The sequence below is a fragment of the Aethalodelphis obliquidens genome, unplaced genomic scaffold, assembly GCF_003676395.1.
Source record: "Aethalodelphis obliquidens isolate GAN/ISIS:26980383/991018 unplaced genomic scaffold, ASM367639v1 scaffold122, whole genome shotgun sequence".
Lineage (NCBI taxonomy): Eukaryota > Metazoa > Chordata > Mammalia > Artiodactyla > Delphinidae > Aethalodelphis > Aethalodelphis obliquidens.
The window spans coordinates 357,320-380,736 of record NW_020838066.1 but is presented as its reverse complement, the minus strand read 5'-3'; the positions used below and the strand labels follow the sequence as shown (position 1 = coordinate 380,736).

The following is a 23,417-nucleotide window of genomic DNA, read 5'->3' as shown; positions in this document are numbered from 1 at the left end:
TGTATACTTCAGTTAAAAGTTAAAAAAACAAAACAAAACACTGTGAAGGACACAGATTTCTGCCCAAGGAGCTTCTCATTTATGGCCACTGCTTTGATGGAGCTCAGGTTAATAAAATCCAGTTCAACACTCACGATGTCCCAATTCATCAAGGTAACAGACAAATGTTTCGAACTAAACATAACTGAATAAATGGGAACATGAGCATTATAACCAAACAGGAGGCCTGCCAAACCTCAGGTGCTGCACCCAGGGCAGGCCTAAAGCTCTGCAGAGGCCAGCATACGGGACTGTCTGATGTGAGGGCCACAGAAGTATATTTTATTTAAGTGGGGGCTGGGTGTCCTGCACATTGGAGGCACAGTACTTTTTCTATGGCTTGCTTCAACATGTGCCATTTCTCTGGGAATCAGGAACAAACAACAGTCAGATTCTTTGTGTCAGGAGAGACCAGACTCTGCTAAACTACTGGAAACATGCTTTGCAAACAGGCTGGCCCCCAAATCTGCACGTCATGAAGATGCTAGTTTGGTGTTACCTAGTACTTAGGTACCCAGACTTAGAAAAATGTCCTCTTGAAGGATGATGTCTTAATTGATGTGGGAATTGGGCATTCTCTCAGGCCTAATTGTGAATGTTGTCTTCCTGCTCCCATGTCCTCCCTAAATGCTATGTGGTCATAGGTGATATTCTCTTGAAAAGTGAAAGTCCAAGCAGGCTTCACCCGTATCCTTGCATCAATGTCTGTATCACAGCATATAGGCTGGGGCCAGAAGCATTATATAGGGCCTGGTCTGCAATTCCCCTGACATGCCTGTGGCAGGGCCAAAAGCTTTTAAAGAAATTCTTGAGACGTATGCTTGATGTAACAGCTTCAGTCATCAGAAGAAAATTAACAGCATGGCTCCTTTCTTAGGTACATCTGGAGATTGGATTTACATTTCAATAATGTACTCTTTCAGTATTCCTTCCTAAAACTGATAAATATTAGTCTATATAGAGTGAGTGATTTTTAAATTTGTAACTTATAAGTATTCATTCATTTAAGAATTTCATATTTTTTTCAAATCAGGTATTTCTTGAATGGCTTTGACTGCACTTTCAATGGCCAGTTGCCATGAATTATTAAACTCTCTTTTTTTTCTTCAGAATCTTCCAGTAGACGTCTAGAGTTTAGCTAGAAGTCTTGGCTACGATACAAACAGTGATGGAAAACACATGAGCAGTAACAAGTTTTAATCTTGCTTCTCAGTACTAACATGGGCTAATCTGTGGAAGCAGCTTATTCCAGTGTCACCCAGGGTGCAGCCACACCAGGCTCTGCAGAAGGCTGTTTTTCTTTTAAATGTAATATCTTTTCATATTTTCTTCTTAAATAGTAGCTGAGAACATTTACGTTATAGATAAGTAGTACATGGTGGAAAATTCTACTTTCAGGAGAACTTACTCTCTTCTTACAAGGTATGTTTTCATGTCTTTTTTTCATGTACTAGTGTACAATTGTTTTAGTCAATACTAAGAGGACATTAATGTAATTAACATAAATGCTTGTAAATTATATAATATAGTTTAAAGTTTATCTGTATAATGTCTTAAAAAATAGCACTTAAATACATATCTAAAATTACTCTAGCTTTTATGTTTTACATATAATGGATTTACTTTCAACATAATTGCGACTTTTTAAAATAGCTAAATGATAACCTGTCATTATACTTTACCATAAAAGTTAACAGGATTGATTTTTAAAATCATTTAAACAAATATCTTGTGAACATGTTCTTTTAAGAAAATAACATTACCTTAATAATGAATGATAAGAAAGTTTGGGGATATTACAAATACATTAAATGAAAACAGTAAAAGATTTTTTCAAAATGTGAAACTATGATATTTTCTAAGGTATTTTAAAAATATATGAGTTATTCAAATGTTTTTACTTACATATTTGAATATTCATATTTTGCCTTAATAAATGTATTCCTTATTCTTATGTAATGAAATGACACTGGACAGTTAAAATGGAGATCCATATAACTCTAAGAAAGAATATTTATCAGCAATAGTTTAATTAGCCCTATATTCAATGTGAAAGATTAGAAACTTCTTTTCACAATATCCAGTCGGAGTGTAAAACAAAGATTTCCTTTGTCCCCTCCCAAAATAAATTTTTTATTTAATATTAGATTTTAACAAATTAAACAATGTATTTGATATTCTACTCCCTCTTTTATTTAATATTAGATTTTAACAAATTAAACAATGTATTTGATATTCTACTCCCTCATAATCTAATACAGCACAGCATTCTTTCTTGTTAACCTATTTGGAGGTGTGGCAGCCATAAACAGTAGCCACATGGTATAGAGGATTAAGTCACAAAGAATCTCAGGGGGTATATATCTCTCTAAAAATAAAGAATTAAAAAATCCCACCAAGAACCGAGTTGTTTAAAAAAAAAATCATAAGCCCACACATGTGTAAAAGCATCTTGATGTTTTTAGTATTTAGCCATATAGGGTAGTGGTGGAAAGAATTGAGGATATGCAGTCTTCTGTTTCAGCTACTTAATTAAAAAAGAATATTCAGATATCTGATCTGAGGTTTGAGACAAGAGATTAACTTTACAAGCACAAGTTTTAAGGAAGCATAGGAAACAATAGAAAAATGAAGAGGTAGGAGTTTTTAAAGACAGTAGCTAGGTTGCTAGATGCATTGAAAAACTGATGAAGGACAAAACATATAAAAGGAAAAGCAGCCAGCAAGTTCTTCAATCAGCTGCTATTTATACTTTCAAGGTAAAGTTAAGTATCTCTTTAAGGAAATCATAGGCTTTAAAAGTATCAGTTTCCATGACAAAAAGGTACTGTGAATAAGTTTCCAAAGTTTAACTTACTTGTCCATTTACAAGGCTGTGCCTTGACTACACCAGAATTTAGTCTGGATTCCTTCTGCGAATACACAGAGCATGTTATATCACATTTATATACTGAAAACTATTGTTGGTACTTGTGAATCGAGAGGAATTTCAGCCAAGCAGAACTTTAAGCATAGGATTTCAAAGCACAGTGATTTATTTTCCTAATGATAGTGTCTGAGAGGAAATACCATTTCACTTAGACAAATTTTCCATTCCAGTCTGTGGAACATTTAAGCAGAAAATAGGAGCTTATGTAAATTCAGAAAGACACTTCTCAAGCTACATTTCCAGTCCTAAGAACATGGCCAAGCCTCTCACCCCATCCTCTCTGAGGAGAGCCTGGTTACTGTCTGGAAGTCACTGTGGGAATAAGACCCATTTAGAGGAGGCCAAGCAGAAGGGTGGACAATGCAGCAGTGAGGAGGCCAGCTTCGGCTTCTTCTGCTATAAAAGAGGGCATGGTAGCAAAGTCTCAAAGGCCTCTCCTGGCTCTAATGTGCCATGGCTTAGTAATAACAGCAGTAGCACTGAAATAATATTTCAAATATTATTCAGAGTAAGAGAAATTTGAAACAAAATTTCAAAGTTTTCCATGAGTAAGAAACTCTGTCAAAACGTCTGTATCAGGGAAATACTGAGCTTTCTTGAGAACAAGACATAAACATTTTTAAAGGTTTTAAAAATAACAATCTAAATACTGCCAAAACTAAACAAATAAGAGCTTGACCCATATTAATAAACGCAAAATTTAAAAATAAAACAAACAACTAAGAGTCATCATTTAAATGAGAAACAATATTCTCTACACTCTCTGAATAATGGGGAAAAAACATTGCTATTTAGTGTTCCCTCTTGGACATTCCAATATTTTTCTACTGATAAAAAATTGCTTAACTAGAATAGGGCAAGGTTTGGGGTCTATAATCACTTGTTTTTTTAATCAAGCCTTTGCCATCTCAAATGAAGGGAATAAATGGTTAATTCCTCATGGAATCAAGGTTCTCCTGACTTCTCTTTTCAAGTAAACAGGATAAGAGAATGCAAAAAGATCAGGTTAATTTCATATAACTAACAGAAAACAGAAGTAGCACAGAGAGAAGAATGTGACAGAAGGCATTTTTGGTCTCAATATAAAGAATTTCCTGTCAACCACAGATGGACAGCAGTGGAACTGGATGCCTCTTGAGGAGGTGTGCTCCCTGAGTCCTCTCACTGGAGTCATGCAATCAGAGAGCAGACACACCATCTGGTCTACAATGTTCTGGAGGAAACTTCAACACTGGGAGGGAGTTTCAACTAAATGGCATTTCCTGCTTCCACATGTCTCCTCTCTCACTCACCAGGGAAGGGTCCAGAAGGGCATGACTGGTGGCTGCCCCCACCAGCCAGCAACTGGAAAGCTTGCCAACTACCATAGACAAGCCACTGCCTAACATAGCAGGCCAGAGTCACCATCTTATCTAAGGCAGGGAGGAACTCATGTAGCTTATCAGTGTAAGAAAGAAGAGAGAGGAAGGGAGGGACACTGGCTGATGCTCCTCCTGACCCCACAGGTAGGCTGACCAGCAGCCCTTTTGGAGGGAACATGTAAGAGAAATAAGTCCCCTCCCTCATGCTTGGCTTTCTTCCTCTCTTTCACCTGAGCACTGATCTTCTGTGTCTCCTCCCAGCTCTGCTCCTCATACCAGTGTCCCTCTAAGTCTGCCACAACTGCTCTGCTCCCCCTCATCCCAGCCTACACCCCACTCCAGGGATCTCCTACATCATAGGGCAACATGACTACAGCAGGAAATGGGGTTTGCAGGAGTGAAGGCAAGTCCCTGGCCCTGCTGCCAGGCTACAGGGAAAGCCAAGGCATCGCGTCCTGGCTTCCCACTTTGGATCTCTAACATATTCCTCTTGTTATATGTATTTTTTAAAGTTTTACCATTTTCTTAGGTCTAATTATGCATTACATAGATTTTTCTGGTCTAGACGGGGAAGCTACAGCCTATTTATCTCTAAATTTCTACAAAAATAATGAAACTCAAACAACCAACCAACTCAAAAATAACTTTTTATTAAAACTCTTTTATCTCCCATGGACCAGAGTAAATGGTGCTAGCCCTCAAGAAATTGTGGCTCCAGACTATTTTGAAGGTAGGCACTGCTGGTTGAATTCTGAGGGGGCAGTGTATGGGAAACCTTTAATTGTACTGTCTAATGTTTCTAGAAGTGGCAAAGTTTCAAGAAAAGGCAAAAGTATATGGAGGACCAGAGTAAAGACCATTTTCTTGCAGATTGCTATTTAAAATATTTAAAAAGCAAAATAATAATTTTAAAAATATGCACCATAGACAGGAAAATAATCCTTCACTCATAAGCCCACTATCCCTCTTATTAGGTTTGTGTATTCTATTTCAACCTTTTGTTCATGTATGTATATTTTATAGATGTCTTTATTTCTACTGGTCTCAAATAGTAAACTGAGATTTATGAGGAGTACACAATTTATGAGGAGTACACAAACTTATGGTGAAGAATTTTATTTTCAGAGTCTGGGGACCACACATCTGGAGATTATTCCAAAATGTTAGAGCCAGAGTGTACACAGCCAGCACTGACCACACACAGTTTAGTTCTATTTACTAACTTGAGCATTTGTTTTTTAGTTTTCCTATTAGCGTACCTGACATTCAAGTATTAACTTTTACAACAATCCCACACTTACCTGAGAGTAGCGGATTAGGAGCTGTGGTTGTGTTTTGAGCAAGGAAGCATGGGAGAAGTGGATAGGGAGAAGCATGTCCATTGAACATCCAAACATGTTCTACTTCATGGATTATGTATCCTAACCCTGTGCCTGGTACACAGTGGGTACTTGATAAATGCCCAATGAAAAACTCCAGCAACCTCAAAGAAAGCCAGAGACATGACTTCAAATGACATTTAATTCACTAACTTCTCTACCAAGGTCAAATAAGGTCAGGGGCAGCTATGGTCCTAGAAGACAGAGCTGTGATGCAGAACAATCTTAAAGAATAAATTGGTACCAGAGACAATCTTTGGTTTTGCTAAGGACCAAGAGCTAAATTAGCTCAAGAATGAGAATTGTGGAAGTCAAGGCAAGGCAGGGCACCAAGCATTAAGGAGCCAGGAACCACAAAGAAGCCTACGGTCAAGAAACATAATGGAGCATAGTTAGGCAGGCAGCTAAGAAGCAGAAATGATGTGCCAAAGTGATGCTGGAAATGAAGCCTAGTTGACCAAAACCAGGTGCCTGTGCCAGGATTCCAGGGTGACTGGAATAGTAACCTGCTTGTCCCCAGGGCCGGCTGACAGAAGCTGCTGGCCCGTGAGTTGCCAGCACAATCTCTCTCTGCACCATACAAATCTGACCACACAACCACTCCCATTTCCACCCTCCGAAAGCTGTGAGTGAACTCCTTTATGTACAGATGTACACAGGACAGCAACATGTAGACTGGCTGGAAAGGAAGAGATGATAGAGGCCACTAGATAAAAGAAGATAAAGGAGTGTGCTCCTGTGTGGGTTGCAGCAGAAGATGCAAAGAATGGGTTGGGACACATGAGCTCTAACTCAATTTCCACTTCAATTTGGTTATGTGGCCTTGGGGAAGCCACTGAAGCTCTTTACACCTCTCAGGCCTCCTGGTTAATGTGAGAGACGTATCTAGAATAAACTGAATTGACAATTCCACAGGCAGTGTAGAGATGGAAGGACAGAACTGGTTCTGAAGTGGGATTCAGAATAAGATTATAAAAATATAAAAATCTTTTCTGTTCTGTGTCCTGTAATCTCCCCTTTCCTAGCACAATTGAGTGTGAGTTCTCATAGGGAAACCTGATAAGGCTGGTCATGTCCAGCCGCCCAGAGGGCAAAATGTACTTGTCGCCATATAGATTTCTAAGCGTTAAATAATGTTAGTTATCAGGTTAATCACTGATGACAGTAGGGTTTTTTAAAAAACCTTTCTCTGATGATTAAAAGATATATAAATGAATATTTTAATTAAGTTAGTTAATTCATTTCTGATTCTTAAGTCCAAAAAAAAGCAAGGCTGTGGAGAGATATTAAAGCTGATTTCTGGGTTCTAGAAAACTGTAAGAAGCTGGCATAATTCAAGGATTTGGAGGGCCAGGTCTTCCTGAGGCTGGACCAATTCTGACTGACTCTAGAAGCCCTCTGTGGCTAAGGTGCTATCTGGTGCTCAGGCATAGCAGGACAGCTACACTGCTGGATGATCTGGCTGGGTGTGGACTCCCTCCTGCCAGGATACAGACTCACCAATGGGCATTATGTGAAGCTAACTGCATGCCCCAAAGGGAAGACAGGTATAAGTCTGTTTTAGATGATATCATAATGCTTTTAATTTTTGAAAAGTACAAAGAATGTATGTTTTACAGTTGATGGTTAAGAAACCATGATATGTAAACATACCTGTAGGAATATCCACCATCAGATGACAACAAATCTATTCTCAGAAGGTTCTCATTCATACATTGCAGTTTTGTGTGGGCTTTAAAAACTACAACTGAAAGCACCCCATGCCTTCCCCCTGCAAAAAAACTAAACAAAAGGAACTCAGTGGAAAGATCAGTAAAAAAGAATAGCCTGGACCAAAGATGCTTTGGATCAGGTATTAGATAATGGAACAGATTGAAAGGAAGAAATCCAATAACACTGTGGAAAAAGTAACCAACTCTGAGAGTGAGGCTGGGGAGGATGGTGGGAGAGAAGTTAAAAGAAAACTTCCAGATGTACTAAGGGGATATGAAGGATTTTACTTTAAAAGTGACATAGATATTAAGGCAATGGAAGGATTTTAGGAGTAAATAGTCAGGTATGATAATATGTTTTTGTTTTTAAAAGCATTTATTTGTTTCCTAAGTATAAATGTAGTTCTTATTGCTCAGTATAGAAATTAAAGAAAAAAAAAGACACAAGTAATTCATGACTTTACCATCCAGATATTATCATCAATTAGGTATATTTGTGCCAGGTTTTGTGTGTGTTTGTGTTTGTAAGTATACTATGTATAGATTTTTTATATTTTCTTTTATTTCAAAAAACAGTGTTTCATATTTTTAAATATCTTTGCAAACATTTTGTGGGTTCCAAAGTATTTCATGGAATAAATATACCCTATTTTATTTTACTACTTCTCTTTAACCATTAGTATTATCTTTAATTTTTTTGCTATTATATATGATTCTCTGATGAACACCTTTATGCACATTAGAATTGTTTCCTGAGACTAGATGCCAAAAGTAGAACTGCTAGATGAAAAATAAAGATATTTATAAAGCTTCCAATGCATATTGCTGAACTGCTTTCCAAAAACTTTTAATAAACTTACTCTCACACTGGTAATAAATTAGAATGCCATTTCATTGTACTCTTGCCAGCTCTGAGAAATGTACAGCAGCAGGAACTGTATTTATTTAAACTTTAACTTAATCCTCAATGTCTACTTAGTTCTAGACCGGTCCCCTACACAGGACGACATGAAGGAGTATGTGCTCCTAGTGTTCTTGACTTTGTGCTCTGCCAAACCCTTATTTCACCCTTCGTACCTGACACTGAAGAATATGATGCTGAAGGACATGGAAGACGAAGGTGACAGTGATGCTAACAACTCTCTTTTCCCAACAAGAGAGCCAATTAACCCCTTCTTCCCATTCGATCTGTTTCCAACATGTCCGTTTGGATGCCAGTGCTACTCGAGAGTTGTACACTGTTCTGATCTAGGTAAGGACACATGTCAACTTGTTTTGTAGAATAATGTCGTTTTGACAAAGTTTAAAGGATAAGGAAAGACCTCACTGAAATTTCAAAAATCAGCTGATTATAAAGGAATTTTTCACTTAAATTTTTGAAAAGTATAACAAACTCCAAAGTACATCCAAACTTATTTTTAAAATCCAGAAAATCAGAGGAAAACAATGGAAATTTCATATACAGAACATTTCCTTCTCTTCCCAAATTTGAATCAGTATTACATTTAAATTTCCTTTAGAGAGAATGGATGTCACTGTGGTTTCATCTTATAGAGTGTCAGCCGGTTGAAACTGTGCTTCCTAGCAAAATTCTACCATAACAGAATAAGTTGCCCATCCAGAACAATAAATAGGTTATAGAGTTTGTGAAATCTCTAATCTAGACATTTTAAAGACAATACTCTATTTGTTTTGAATGTTTTGGGTTTAAAACTATCTAGAAAATAAATGGCTGAACTAAAAACCACTTTCTAAAGTCTCTTAAAAATGTGTAATTCTCTGCTGAGTATTTTATTCTTTTAATACTTCTAATGAAGGTGCTCTCAAATAGAAGGGCATACTCAGGGAGAGGTGTAACAGGAATGCACATCAACAATTGTTGTACTCAGCTATTTGTAAAAGAGGAGATGGCTCAGAACTGACCCACTGTGGGAAACCAAAAGTATGGCACACACCTCCCATTCTGGATCTGGAGGCCACTTCCAGAGAGCATATGAGCAGACAGTGCCTCTGAAAGCTTTAGATTCATTTCCTACTGCCACAGCATTCGTGGCAATAGTCAAAGCTTGTTACAGTGAACTCCAGAGACTTTAAAAAAATGTGTTATTGGGTTTCCCTGGTGGCGCAGTGGTTGAGAGTCCGCCTGCCGATGCAGGGCAGACGGGTTCGTGCCCCGGTCCAGGAAGATCCCACATTCCACGGAGCGGCTGGGCCCGTGAGCCATGGCCACTGAGCCTGCGCATCCAGAGCCTGTGCTCCGCAACATGAGAGGCCACAACAGTGAGAGGCCCGCGTACCGCAAAAAAAAAAAAAAAAAAAAGTGTTATTATGGGACATAATGAGAAAGGTGAACAAAAATCATCCCAAAACGAGGATATTATTATGAGCTAGAATCGCTGGTAAAGTCTTAATGGAATATACAGGCCAGGAAAAAATGGGTTTTAAGCTTTACCTTTGACATTCTTATGAGAAAGAGATGACAAGATGCAAACAACGTTTGCTGGTCTGGAAGCACAGGCAAGAATGACTGTGGGAAGAGCGGCAGGAAGGAGAAATGTAGAAGCTGAAACAGACCCTGGTGTGAGAAAAGGTTAGATTAGGGAGTATCGGAAGGTCTTTTTTTTTTTTTTTTTTGGTACTGTCGTTTTTCAGCTGCATCCCAGGCAGGAAGAAACTTCACTATCAATTTGTAGAGTTGAAGCCTGAGAAAACACTTTGCTAAACAAAGATCAGGATAAAAATGTAAAAATCTACTTTGATACTGCTGGATGTAAACTGGGTTTGTTCTGGGTAAAACTTTGACTAAGGAGATGTTCACCTTTAGCACACACCATCCTTGTGTGATGGCCTTCATGTTCACTCCAGCACAAAGTCTTCTACTTCAACTTAAAGACCTTGAAGGAAACACTGCATAGCTCTGCTCCAGTATGTGACTGTCTTCAAAGAACTGAGAAAAACCAAACTGCCTCATGACAGACAGTTGGTTGCAAATAGTGTTTTACTTACATGGTCTCCTGAATATTTAGCTTTGAAAAAAATCTAATAAAATTCACCCAAGAATATCTGTAATAGTATGACACATACCTTTAAAATGACACAGCACTGTTAGCAGCATATAGTGGTCCCCCATGACAACTGAAGATGAGAAGGACACTTAACAATCTTTTTCCCTCAGGAAATGAAATTTTTTTCAGAGCTTCCAAATTCATCAGGGGTAGGGTAGGGAAAGGTTTGTCAAAGTTTATGTTACTAGATCCTGTCTGCAGAACCTCTACCTTCCTATAAGAACTTCCACTTCATTTTCTAAAACCAAAGTAATCTCCTAACAAAACTGCTGTTACCTTGGTAACCCATCAAGTTACCCCCTTTCCATCTATGTCAAACTTCTTAAAAGAATTGTCAATTTTAAAGTATAAAGGGCAAAGAATTGAGGGCTGTCAAGTGAAATGTTGATATTCACAGTATTTCAATATTGGATTCTTCAATTTGGGCCTATTAAATATAATACTACTCTTTAGGAGTAAGGATGGCTCCACTAAAAGTGTAGTAATATCTAAAACTCATTTTAAAATACATAAAAAAGATAAATTGATGGATGGACAGTAAGTACAGTATAGTAAAATGTTGATGGGAGAAAAAGGAATATGAATTTTCACTGTAAAATTGTTTAAACTTTTCTGTATGTTTGAACATTTCAAAAATAAAATGTTGGGGAAAACCAAGAAAGCCCCATGCTCGTCAAGCATAAATACCATATGGAATGTCTGACAACAATCAGAGGTGCACATGTTCAGCCATTTAGGGAAAGCAAGGAAAGTAAGGAAGAAATGCGCCACATACAGCTCCTGGCAATTTTCTGCTTCTTTAAGAGAGGAAAAACACACTTAAGTCTTTAAATAATGTAATTAACATTTACTGAGTACCTACACAAAAAGGAAGATGCAGCTGCTGAGATGAGAGAAAAGAAAGCTATTACTAGAGTACACAGCTCGAAAAGAGCTAAGGCTGTGGGTGATAAATTCAGTAAAGGTATACTACACACCTAGATGTTAATTATATGTTATGGATGAATAAGTTTTCGTAAATCAAATAATTTATGACTAATTAGAGGAGCTCATTATTAAAGGAAATGGGTAGTAAAGTCTTTGATAGTGTACACGATAATAATTTATCTATTTTCTAAGCACAACTTTCTACATGTTGATGCTTCTTAAAATGATCAAAACCCACAGGCTCCAATTAGCACTACAACTGCCTGAAAATCTGCAAAGAATGTTAATATTCTTTAGTTAAAAGTGCATCAGCAGAAGCTGTGCCTCAGCTGTAGATCTCCTCCTCGTAGTCATATTAGAACCCCCCAACTGAGCTCCATTTAATGTCACCTTGCAGCAGACTGAACGGTGATAGCTAGAACCAGCTAGACACCTTGTAAAAATAAAGTTACTTGATAAGATCTTTAGGCCTTTCCAAAGAACAATGTTTTTGTCATCTGTTACATGTTGAGTCATCTATTACTTAATGGTAACTATGAATTTTAAAAAAAAGCACATTTCTATCATATCAGCAATTTCATCTTTAGCATATAACATATATGCAACGTGTTTGTTTATTTCTCAGGTTTGTCCTCTGTCCCAAGCAATATTCCATTTGATACCCGAATGGTTGACCTTCAAAACAATAAAATTATGGAAATCAAAGAAAATGATTTTAAAGGACTCATCTCACTTTATGTAAGAATACATGCAAATATTTAAGTGATAATCTCTGTCACTGCTAAAATGATTGCTTGTATTTGTGTAAACAAGTCTTACTTTTCTGTGTATGATGAGTGACAAAATCCCCGTTATTCAGCAGTGGTCTAGTTAATGAAAAATTATAGATTTAATTCAATTAATAATTTAATTCAACTGATGTTTACTGAATAACAGCCAGGTGGAAAGGCAGCGGGCTAAGAATTCAAATAAGTGGTCCTTACGATCTATTTAGGTTCTATTTAGGTAATCATAGTCATTATACACTAAAATAATAAAACTGATTATTTTCAGGAACTCATTAGTGTACAATGTAAGAAAAGCAGTACCCAAACCCACAAAGCTCTAACAGCAGCACGTGCAATATAACATAATTGACTAAATATACTTGTATGGCTTTTTTTTCTAGATCTCAAAAGATGAAAAAGAACTTTTCCTTACTATGCTCATTAATATTTTAATTTTCTAAGATTTAAAAGATTCTTGTTTTTCTATTTAGCATTTTGAGCCTCTAGATTTTAGCAGGTAAAATTTCTAATTCTATTTGAAATTGGGTTTGAGGGAGAGCCTGATTCCACACTGTCACAGACATGGAGTGTGCGGCACACACAGAAAGGAGTATATTTTACCAGTGGTAACAAGATGTATTTTAAATTCTTCTAGGCTTAACCTATCTCAGTTGAAATTGTTAAAAGTAGTGATGTATCTGAAAGGAAGGTAAGAAAAAGGAGACACTAAGGGCCTATGGTGAAACCAGTAAACATAATAAGTAAAGGGAGTTTAACTGCAGAAGTATTTGTATTTCTTCTGTGAAACAGCAACAATGTGAATAATACCAGAAAGGCGTATATTAAGTCATTCTGGAAACAATGGGAAGATTGCTGTAGAATGGAACCAGGGACAAAAATCATAAAAGGAAATAATCTAGAGCTGCTACCTGAAAGAATGAGAGGATCCAGATTAGCAGAGAGGAATAAAAAGTCCTAGGAATGCCATTGCCCTTGTGAAACACTGAAAATTGTTTCTGCAAAATCTGGCACGTTTTGAAAATAGTCACTAGGTGAGTGGCAAGCCCTGATTACCAAGGATTTTCCCAGTTTTGGTTCTGAAGTTCCGCACCCCAGCAGCTCAAGATGGCTGCAGTCAGAACCCTCAACATGTCGCAAAGGGCTTGGCTGTGGGGAACAAAGATTCAGGCTGCATTAAGCTTTCACTCTCTGGGGTTGTGTCTTCTCTGAAGAGTGCTGCCGCGTTGCACTGAGAAACAGTCACAGAACTGAGAAGAGGCTGAGTCATTCTCCAGAAACTATTACCATTTCCCCATTGTCTAAAATATGCCAGAATGCTGAGGGCACTTTGTAAGAGTTTATTCTTTCAGGCCTCTATTCTGGGGAAAATGGTAAACATTAGTAAACAAGACAGAGGTGAGGTTTTAAGAGTAGATAAAATCATGCAAAAATGTATTTGTTGTGTACTGAAGTTAATTTTGTAGAGTGAATAGCTTTTAAGATAAGATAAAGAGGGCTTCCCTCGTGGCGCAGTGGTTCAGAATCCGCCTGCCAATGCAGGGGGACATGGGTTCGAGCCCTGGTCCGGGAAGATCCCACATGCCGCGGAGCAACTAAGCCTGTGCGCCACAACTACTGAGCCTGCGCTCTGGAGGCCGCGAGCCATAACTACTGAAGCCTGTGCTCTAGACCCCGTGCTCCGCAACAAGAGAGGCCATCACAATGGGAGGCTCATGCGCCACAATGAAGAGTAGCCCCCACTCGCTGCAACTACAAAGAGCCCCCGCGCAGCAACAAAGATCCAACGCAGCCAAATAAATAAATAAATAAATTTTAAAAAAAGATAAGATAAAGATAATACTATCCATCACTTCCATGAAGAGAAATGGGAGAGGGGTGCCTTAAACACGTGTCACCTACTCAGAGACAAACCAAAGGTGTGAAACCAATCGTTAAAGCTTTGCACTGTTCCAACTCAGTGGTAAATTTTTCTTTTTTTAAGCTTAGATTGGGCTGGAGAATTATTTACATTGTTAATAAAGTATATGAATGACATAATTTGCATTGATTTCCATGAGTGACTAATCACTGTAGAATACTGGTAAATCACATCCACTTCCTGATATGGTGTAACTTTTTATGCTTTATCTAGGCTTTGATTCTGAACAACAACAAACTAACAAAGATTCACCCCAAAGCCTTTCAAACCACAAAGAAGTTGCGAAGGCTATATCTGTCCCACAATCAACTAAGTGAAATACCACTTAATCTTCCCAAATCGTTAGCAGAACTCAGAATTCATGACAATAAAGTTAAGAAAATACAAAAGGAGACATTCAAAGGAATGAATTCTTTACATGTGCTAGGTAAGTTTTTGCAAATAAATGGAACATTTTAAAATTATAAGCAATATGCAGATGTAGAGATCTTTATCATCATTAACAACTTTAGGACTGATAATTTCCAAAATTAATTTTTTGAATCTAGTAAGCTGTACCTAGATAAGCCATTCATAAATCAATGAAAGTATCAAACAAAATTTATAGCACTTAAAGAAATACACCTTTTACAATATAAATACACATGCACTCTGCACTCTCAAGAATCCCTTAGTGTGGTTTCTGTTTTCTGACTGCACTTAATTGGTTAAAATCTGTTATTCTTATTTAATTTAAAGGTATCATTTTTAATGTACTGTAAAAACTACTCAAGTACAACCTACAACATTAATTCAGATATTATTTGGAATGTACATCTAACTTTTCATTATCTGCTTTGAAGATTATTCATCTAAGGTGTTTTTACTGTATACTTCCAATTCTACACACTATTTTACTTCTAACACCCATGGTATAACCATGCCATCTTCCCCTACTATATCCATTCAAAATTCCTAACCAATATTCTCATTCATTTATTTACTCATTTAATTCAACCAAGTGCCTGGCACTTAACCAAATAGCTTCACTTTCTGGCATTCCTCAGTTATATTTCTGTTAATCAAGTAATTTCTAATTGACTTACAATTTTAAAAGTTTAGGTGACAAATAAATAAATGTACAGTGGAAAACACAAAGGTTTTAAATTATACGAAGGATGGTCTTTTTTCCTATGTTACATTACTATAACGAAACCTTGATTATGGTCACGGTTGGAAAAGAGTGATAAGTAAGTTACTGACTTAGTAATTCAAAGCAAAATAGTAAAGCTGTTATATATTCCAGCCTATGTAATACAAACCAGTCTTTTTCTGAGACTGACAGAAAGGAGAGTAGATAGACACAGAAACAGATATACTGAGTGAAGGAGAGTGAACGATAATGCTCACACTTCTTAGAATTTTCTTGGGACGTGCATCTCTGCATTGTGAGTTTCCTTCACATATAACATATGTATGCTAAATTATATAATTTCCCCCCACAGAAATGAGTGCAAACCCTCTTGATAACAATGGGATTGAACCAGGGGCATTTGAAGGGGTAACAGTGTTTCATATCAGAATTGCAGAAGCAAAACTGACCTCAATTCCTAAAGGTTTGTATTTATACAGTATTTATTGAATTGTCATTTTAAAATGACCATTAAATGTAAGGTTGTAAAGTGTACACACTGTCAAAACCACACTGCAATTAGAATCCTTTTTACCAGTATATCTGGTCAGTGTAGTATGAAATTTAGTGTTTTCTCATGTACACATCAAGAGCCATATGTAATTCTTTTTTATTTTTTTGACAGTATGAAACCAGAATCTTTTTTTCCCAGTACGAACAAACATTAAGAAGCAAAGGACTTTTTATTTTCTGTCTCTTTCCTAACATTTACTCATCTATACTTGTCATTCTGTGAAGTGTCTGTTAGAGGTGAGAATTCTGTAGAGAAGAAAGCAGAGGAAGAAGCACAGGGCCAGAGACCTTTCTCCCAGCCTTGCAGCAGTGGTTCAGGGTGGGGCTTGTGAGGAGGGATTGGGGCAGACGCTGGCTCTGGCAGGGATAGGTGTATACTCTGGGCAAGGCACTCTATACCTCATTTTTTTACACAGGGGTGCTGTGTAGATTAATGGGCTGATGCACAGAAAGGTCTGAAGACAATGTTGGGCACATAGTAAACGCTCTCTCCTGACATAACCAATAACAGAATGAGCACCGTGCTCTTTATCATATGAGCTGAAGCTGGTGCCTCAAAGTAAAATGCTTAAGTTTGCTACTGGACCAGTTTTCTAATGTATTACTTCTAAGCTCCCAGCCTGATGATTAACTAGATTGGATTTGCCTTCTCCAAACCCATGCTCAAGGTCACACCTTCCTCTTCCCTGACAAGTTCTCTCTTCTATGCTAACACCTGGATCAGAAATAACCCCTATGATTAATAACATTTTCCTTTCAAACAGCCCTGTCTTTCAGTATCCACAGTAAAAGCAGTAATAACCTGTTTTCTTCTATTTTACCATAACCCCTTTTCTACTACTCAGATGATCCAGAAGATTAACAAGACAAATACATGCTGATAATTTAAAAGACCCAGCAAAGCTGCTGTTATTAATTAAGGAAAGCTGCTATTATTAATCTTTCATTTAGGAGGAAAATCGTCTAAAGTAAAAGTAGAAAGACAATTTCTTTCAGTATAGAAAAAATCAGTTTAATTCAGAACTACACAATTAAAAACAACCTTAATTTAGGTTTCAAGGAGATGGCTGTTTTTCTAAAAGAAACATAAAAATATTATATTTACCTTCTAATCTTTAGAACAACAACAAAAATACATACTGTACCTAACAAGTTAAATAAAATCCCTTTCATAAGCTGGAAGCTGACATAGAGTGAGGGGGAAGATGAAGAGGACAGGACAGAGTAGAGGCAGCGAGGATAAGAGGATATACTGGAGCAGAAGAGTAGGGCGCCACCCCAGAGCTGTGGCTCTGAGGTCCTGCAGTTATCATCGCTCTTTATATTTACATCAGCAGCTTCCTTATACTACAAAACATCCTGAGAGTAATTCTCTTCGTTTCAAAGTGTATCTTAAAAATGAAGTTTTAACTCCTCGTGAAATTCTCAAGATTCTTCCAAAGTCTAAAGGAACATTTTATGTTTTTAGAAATTTAAATTTCAAATCTCCAAATTTACATAACTACTGCTTTAAGATCCTTATGACATTCGAAAGCCAGTTTTTTGTTTTTATGACTTATTTGCTCAAATGTTAAGGCTGACTGCCCAAATGTTATAATTCAATCATTACTACCCATTGTGACAGGATGAATTAGGCCGAGGTCCAGAGGGTTCTTACCAGACCTGACAAGTTAACATAAGAAGAGTGAAACTGTTTTCCTTCCTATTCATCTGGAAAATTCTGTTACATAATAGTATTGTGTTGAGGGGAGGAGAGACCTGTTTGAAGATAGAGTAGGTATAGAAATATCTGTATGAAAGTATACTATATTTGTTGGCAGTCACTGAACTACCCAAATCCATATGAGAGGACAGGCCCCTTAAATTCTACAAACCCTCTTCCAAGAAGTTTTCCTGACTCAACATGCACAGAGATCTCTCATCTTTGACTTGCTACAGCATATTCTAGAATAGACTGGCACACTCTAAAATATTTTTCTAGTAATTTTTGTATACATGATAGACTTGCTCAATTAGTGTTTAAGGTCTTTGAAGATAGAACTTACCTTCAACAGTCTTTACTACTAATAAAATAAGGAAATGTTTTAGCAAGAGTTGAAAAACAAATGCATTTCCTAGCTAGCTAACAAGAACTTTTGACTGAAAAATAGTATCTTATGTGTAGGATTAATAAAATGAGTTCTGACTGAATTTTCTGGTTAGTCTCTTTCATTCCAGCTTCAGTTAATCTGGGGAGGGCTGGGGTCAGAATATGAAGGTGTGAGAAGAGAAGGTGCAAACATTCACAAGGTACCTGCCATGTGCCAGGTGGCACTGAAGATGCTTCCCTTAATTTATGCAGAAACTACTACTAATTGAAAAGAATAAATACTGCAGTGGATCAAACATATCAGGGAAAAAACCCATATGTTCATAATGATATAAAAAAAATTCATTGGTCACCTCTGGGCATTGCACTAATTCATTACTTGAAAAAAAATCAAGCATTTATGCTGCTTTTTCTATAAAAACTGTATTATAAAGTAAATAATGAAAGAAAATTCTTTAGAGAACAATCTCACCTAATAAATGAATAACGAATGACAAAATCAGAAAATCACCATTTTCCCATTCTGAATGAAATAATAAATCTATGTAGCAGTAATCAATAAATGAGTGCAAAGACTGTCAGATGAAAGAGTGATTTGCTGAATCTAATCTGGTCTCTATATCTAACTACAGGTCATAAGAAATAAGGGGGCTAGAAACCCTGATAAACTATATTATGTGGAGGCCAACAGCCCAATCTACAAAGGAGTATCTCAAGCAAATTAATATCTGAAACGAATCAATAGAAGAGGAGAAAAAGGAAAGAGTAATAGAAGAAGAGATTTAAAGAGATATAAGACCCAAATATATCCTGTAAACTTTATTTGGATCCTGACCTGAACAAGTCAACTGTAAAACAATACATTTGAGATCATTAGGGAGAGGAATATTAGATGATTAAAGAATTGTTGCTAATTTTGTTAGATGTGATACTAACATGATGGTTATGTAAGGGGAGAAAAAGATGACCTTATGGGTTAGAGATGTCTAGTGAAGTCTTTACAGGTGAAATGACATTATGTGTGTGAAATTTGATTTTAAGTACTCCAGCAAAAAAATAAATGAATAAATAAAAACAAGTCAATAAACAAATCAATAATAAATAACTTGGCGTAGCTGAAACAAGATTGGAAAAATGGAGATAACTGTTGAAGATGGGCAAAAGCATGGTGTCTCATAATACTAGTTTCTATTTTTGTATGTTTGAAATTTTCCATAATAAAAAGTTAAAAAAAAAAGCAGATTCCCCCAAAACTGCCTAAGCCTATAATGTGAAACTTAACAAGTAAACAAATAATCAGTAGGGCTTGGTCTTAACCTGATCTAACATACATATGTCTTTTCTTATCGCTAGAACTACCTTCAACTTTACTGGAGCTACATTTAGACTATAATAAAATTTCAACTGTGGAACTAGAGGATTTTAAACGATACAAAGATCTGCAAAGGTAAACATCCCCCAAATCCTAACTTGGAAGTGGTAGTCCATATGATGAAGATGTTAATGAAACTTCTTGGAGAATGTGTACAGGGACATAAAATTAAGGGAAAAAACTAGAAGGAACTGCTAACATTCTGTCTCAGTAATGGAAGAGGGACAGCAAGTGGAATGAGAAAAGGACACTTTCCAAATGTCCCTTTTGTTGCATATAGGTTAGACAGAAAATTTTCTGACAGTGGAGGAGAGGGCTGTTACATCCTGAAATAGGTTATTAAAGGAAACCATGAAATACCTTTCTCTGAACATATATACAAATATTTCTAACTCAGTTGTGGTGTTTGCAGCTAAGTGTATCATACCATCTGCTCAAGAGCTGATGCATTTTATGTCATTTTTAGGCTGGGTCTAGGAAACAACAGAATCACAGATATCGAAAATGGAAGTCTTGCTAACATACCACGTGTGAGAGAAATACACTTGGAAAACAATAAACTGAAAAAAATCCCTTCAGGATTACAAGAGTTGAAATACCTCCAGGTAAAATATTCTACTTGTGTTTTGCAGATATTAGTACTTTTCTTTGTTTTTATGAAACATATTAGTATCTGGAGCAAAGACCAATCAAGTAGCAATGGTAATCCACACCCTAAAGACCCTCCAGGTTGGCCGAGGTGTTTTATGCCAAGGAGAGCATTAGAATACCAGTTTCTATTGAGATATCAGCTAAAACGTTCAGGTACCCATTTCCATCCCTCTGTTTCTTCTACTGAAACTGCTAAGGCCATTGTGGTGAAGGTACGGACACAGCTAATTTCAGGTTTCTGGGGTGGCAGTGGCTATGTAAAGGCAGGACCGGTCAGGAGGAAATCAAGTAAAATTATATAACCTTTCATTCTGGAAACATTTCACAAAGGCAGAGCATGTGGATGAAGTCCCAGGTATTTTCACTATCAATGTGGTGCCACATTAGAACTGTGCATGCTTTTTAAAAACTCAGGCCAGAATATATAATTAAAAGTCAGTATTTGGAGCATTAAGGGTGCACATTTCTTGTTCTTCATTACTAGAAAACTTTTCCTTCTAATCTGGCAACTCTTGACTAGCTGGGAGGGGCCACAGAATTGTTGGAAAATCTGATAAAGCTTTAGATACTCCCAAGAACAAAAATGAGACAATATTTTCACATAATTTTAGGAGTTTCACAGATCCTCCTGATTCCCATTTGTGGACCTCAAATTAAGAAACCCTACTTAATCTCATGTCACCTTAGTCCATTTCTCTCATGTGCTTTCCTTGATATACAATTCCTCATCTTCCAAGGAAAAACACATTGAGAACAAAACTGGGCCTTGAGCCATTTGCTTCTAGATTTCTTTCTAATTTTTCTTTAAACAAGTTTTGTTCACTACACAAATAGAAGCCTGTGAAATAGAAGCCATTAAAATGGATGTGCTATATAGGCAGATGCTCATTTCAAGATTATGACTTTTGCTTTGATTTTTTCAAACGCTGCGTTTAAATGTTTATTTAACCAGTGAGCATGACCAGAGTCTTTCCTCCCTCAAGCTGTCCAGTCTTTGAGTACTTTACTCCACAACGCTGATCCCAGCTTCTGGGTGTCTTAAATCTATCCATACTATTGCTAGCATTTTAAAAAATGAACAGAATTATAACACATAGTCATAAGGATACAATTCAACGGATGTCCACAAAGCAAATACACTCATGTCCAGCACTGTTCCCCATTCTCAATGAGGTCAATGCTGTGGTAAACTACATCTTGCACTGCTGCTGGGCTGCCAGGAAACCACATAATGCATCTGTCACAAAATCTCCAAGATTAATAGAGGGCGGCAGGGACTGCAACAGAAAACTAGAGGTTTTAGCAGTGCCTACAGTTCTCATGACTGGCTCAGATCAATCTCACCAAGGCAAAATCTAGAGGTAACATCGGCTAGAACTGGTATCTTAGCCTTGCCAGCAAAAGGCTCCTTCTTCCTAATATGCCGAAACACTGTTAATTAAGTAGATTGTTTTTACTTCCCAGAAATCTCAGTTGCCAAAAAAATCCAAGGAAGAAATTTAAAGGGCTATTAAAGGGAATGAAGGGAAGGTCCTATATTGTCCATTCTTTCTGAGTAATAATTTAATAAGACACATACACAGCCTATAAAATTGTATTTTATCCATTGGAGCAAATAAAAATTCAACTATTGATGTTGTATTACAGATACATATTTAAGATGTCGATAGACATATTTTTCTATAAAATTTACAAAAAAGCAGCTCTACACTTCTCCCTTTGATCACAGAAAATGCTGGCTAAAAATTCTTCACATTCATATTGAAAGTCATTCTTAGAGCATTAAATTTCATTCTTCTGCTCATTTCTAATACTTTTAAAACACATTATTGTAAATATGGCACTGAAGTAACCATACACGCACACGCACGCACCTATACGTGTGTGCGTGTGTGTGTGTGCGTGTGTGTGTATAGAGACAGAGAAACAGAGACAGAGAGAGAGAGAGACAGAGACAGAGGAGAGTGACATGTGCTGACCAGGCAGTGTGCCCTGGGCACTGGCATGAGTGCTACGCCACACTTCACACATAGAACACTTTTGTATATAACACAGGAGCCTGCGTCCTTGTAATAAGTATTTAACAGGCATAAACGGGCACATATACTTTAAGCAAAATGTATTCAAATCAGTGTAAAATAAAGAGACAAACCCATGAACAAATGCTGACTATAAGCAGAATATCTTCTTTTTACATTTATCATGTATTTTTAATCCACTCTTTTCCCACTACAACAGATAATCTTCCTTCATTCTAATTCAATTACGAAAGTGGGAGTGAATGACTTCTGCCCAACAGTGCCAAAGATGAAGAAGTCTTTATACAGTGCAATAAGTTTATTCAACAACCCAGTGAAGTATTGGGAAGTACAACCTGCAACATTTCGTTGTGTTTTGAGCAGAATGAGTGTTCAGCTTGGGAACTTCAGAAAGTAATAATTAGTAATTAGTGATATCCATTTAATGTAAAATTCAAAAATTGTTACATTTGGAATACTTGAACTCTATTTAAAATGGTGGTATTATGCACATAAGCAAAAAATCTATTCCCATGTGGTAAGTCCACTGACTTACTGTACGACAAAAAATTTCAACAGAATTTTGCAAAAACTACAACAGGATTAAAGGAAATAAGTATCTGTCGCAGTTTCCTTTTACATATAAATGATTTTGCATAAATCTCATGCTTGAATGTTCTTTCTCAGTAACAAGAAATAAGACATTCAGTATTTAACACTTTGTTATCAAGTGCATTTAAAAAAGAACTGTACTGTAAATGGAATGCTTGACTTAACAAACTTTGTGCTCTTTCATTTGCTATTAGAAAAAGAAAATTGACAAGTACGGTTATATAAAGAGTATGTTATATTATCCTTATTCTGTCTTTAAAAACTTGGGTATTACTGTAATATTTCTAATAATGCTGAAGTATGGTTTGATATAATCTTATTCAAATTCTCATGCCTTAGAGCCTTACTGTCTTTATGTTTAAAACTCCTTATAATAAAGCCTTCACTAAGTGTTTATTACCAACTCAACAGATGCTATTCATAAACAGCTTTTTTCAAGCTGTAGCACATGCTTTTCTTTTTAACTATTATTACCTGATTATAAAACCTCTATAGAAATGCATAGTGAGTGTTTATATAAAATCTCACACTTTTTATTATCACAGTTATTATAAGCTTTTAACAGTGTGTCAATTGTTAGGTTATATAGCACTGTCACCTCAATGCTAAGGAATATTTTTGAGATGTCCCTTTGTAAGACCTTCGTTGGAAGAGAATGGATACTATCAACTCTACACCAAACTGTCTCCTTAAATATGCACAAACTGGATAACTCTGAAAAACACACTTGGTATAACCGAATAGGCAGAGCATTAAACAGAATGCACAGCTCTGTACAAAAATTAAGAGTACTTAACGTATATTTTTGTTGGTGTTCAACATAAGTAAAACTAGAAAATAAGGAAAACATTAAAATATTGGTTTGAAATAAAA

General features: G+C 36.6%; 2 protein-coding genes across 7 annotated transcripts in view; one reads left to right on the top strand and one right to left on the bottom strand.

Moving 5' to 3' along the window:
• Window positions 1-23,417, bottom strand: part of CENPP (centromere protein P) — a 222,833-nt gene that overhangs the window by 94,055 nt on the left and 105,361 nt on the right. The window lies entirely within an intron of this gene.
• ASPN (asporin) lies at window positions 1,204-23,417 on the top strand. 4 transcript variants are annotated; one of them, XM_027098329.1, is made up of 9 exons: window positions 1,212-1,461; window positions 5,010-5,059; window positions 8,400-8,672; window positions 12,038-12,150; window positions 14,332-14,545; window positions 15,603-15,713; window positions 19,245-19,338; window positions 19,730-19,868; window positions 22,153-23,417. In XM_027098329.1, the coding sequence occupies exons 1-9, from the start codon at window positions 1,415-1,417 to the stop codon at window positions 22,348-22,350; spliced, it is 1,239 nt and encodes a 412-aa protein (XP_026954130.1). In that variant the 5' UTR covers window positions 1,212-1,414; the 3' UTR covers window positions 22,351-23,417. The 4 variants fall into 4 exon arrangements, with proteins under 4 accessions (XP_026954131.1, XP_026954133.1, XP_026954130.1 ...); XM_027098330.1 differs by lacking the exon at window positions 15,603-15,713 and having other exon boundaries at window positions 1,204-1,461; XM_027098331.1 differs by lacking the exon at window positions 5,010-5,059 and having other exon boundaries at window positions 1,216-1,461.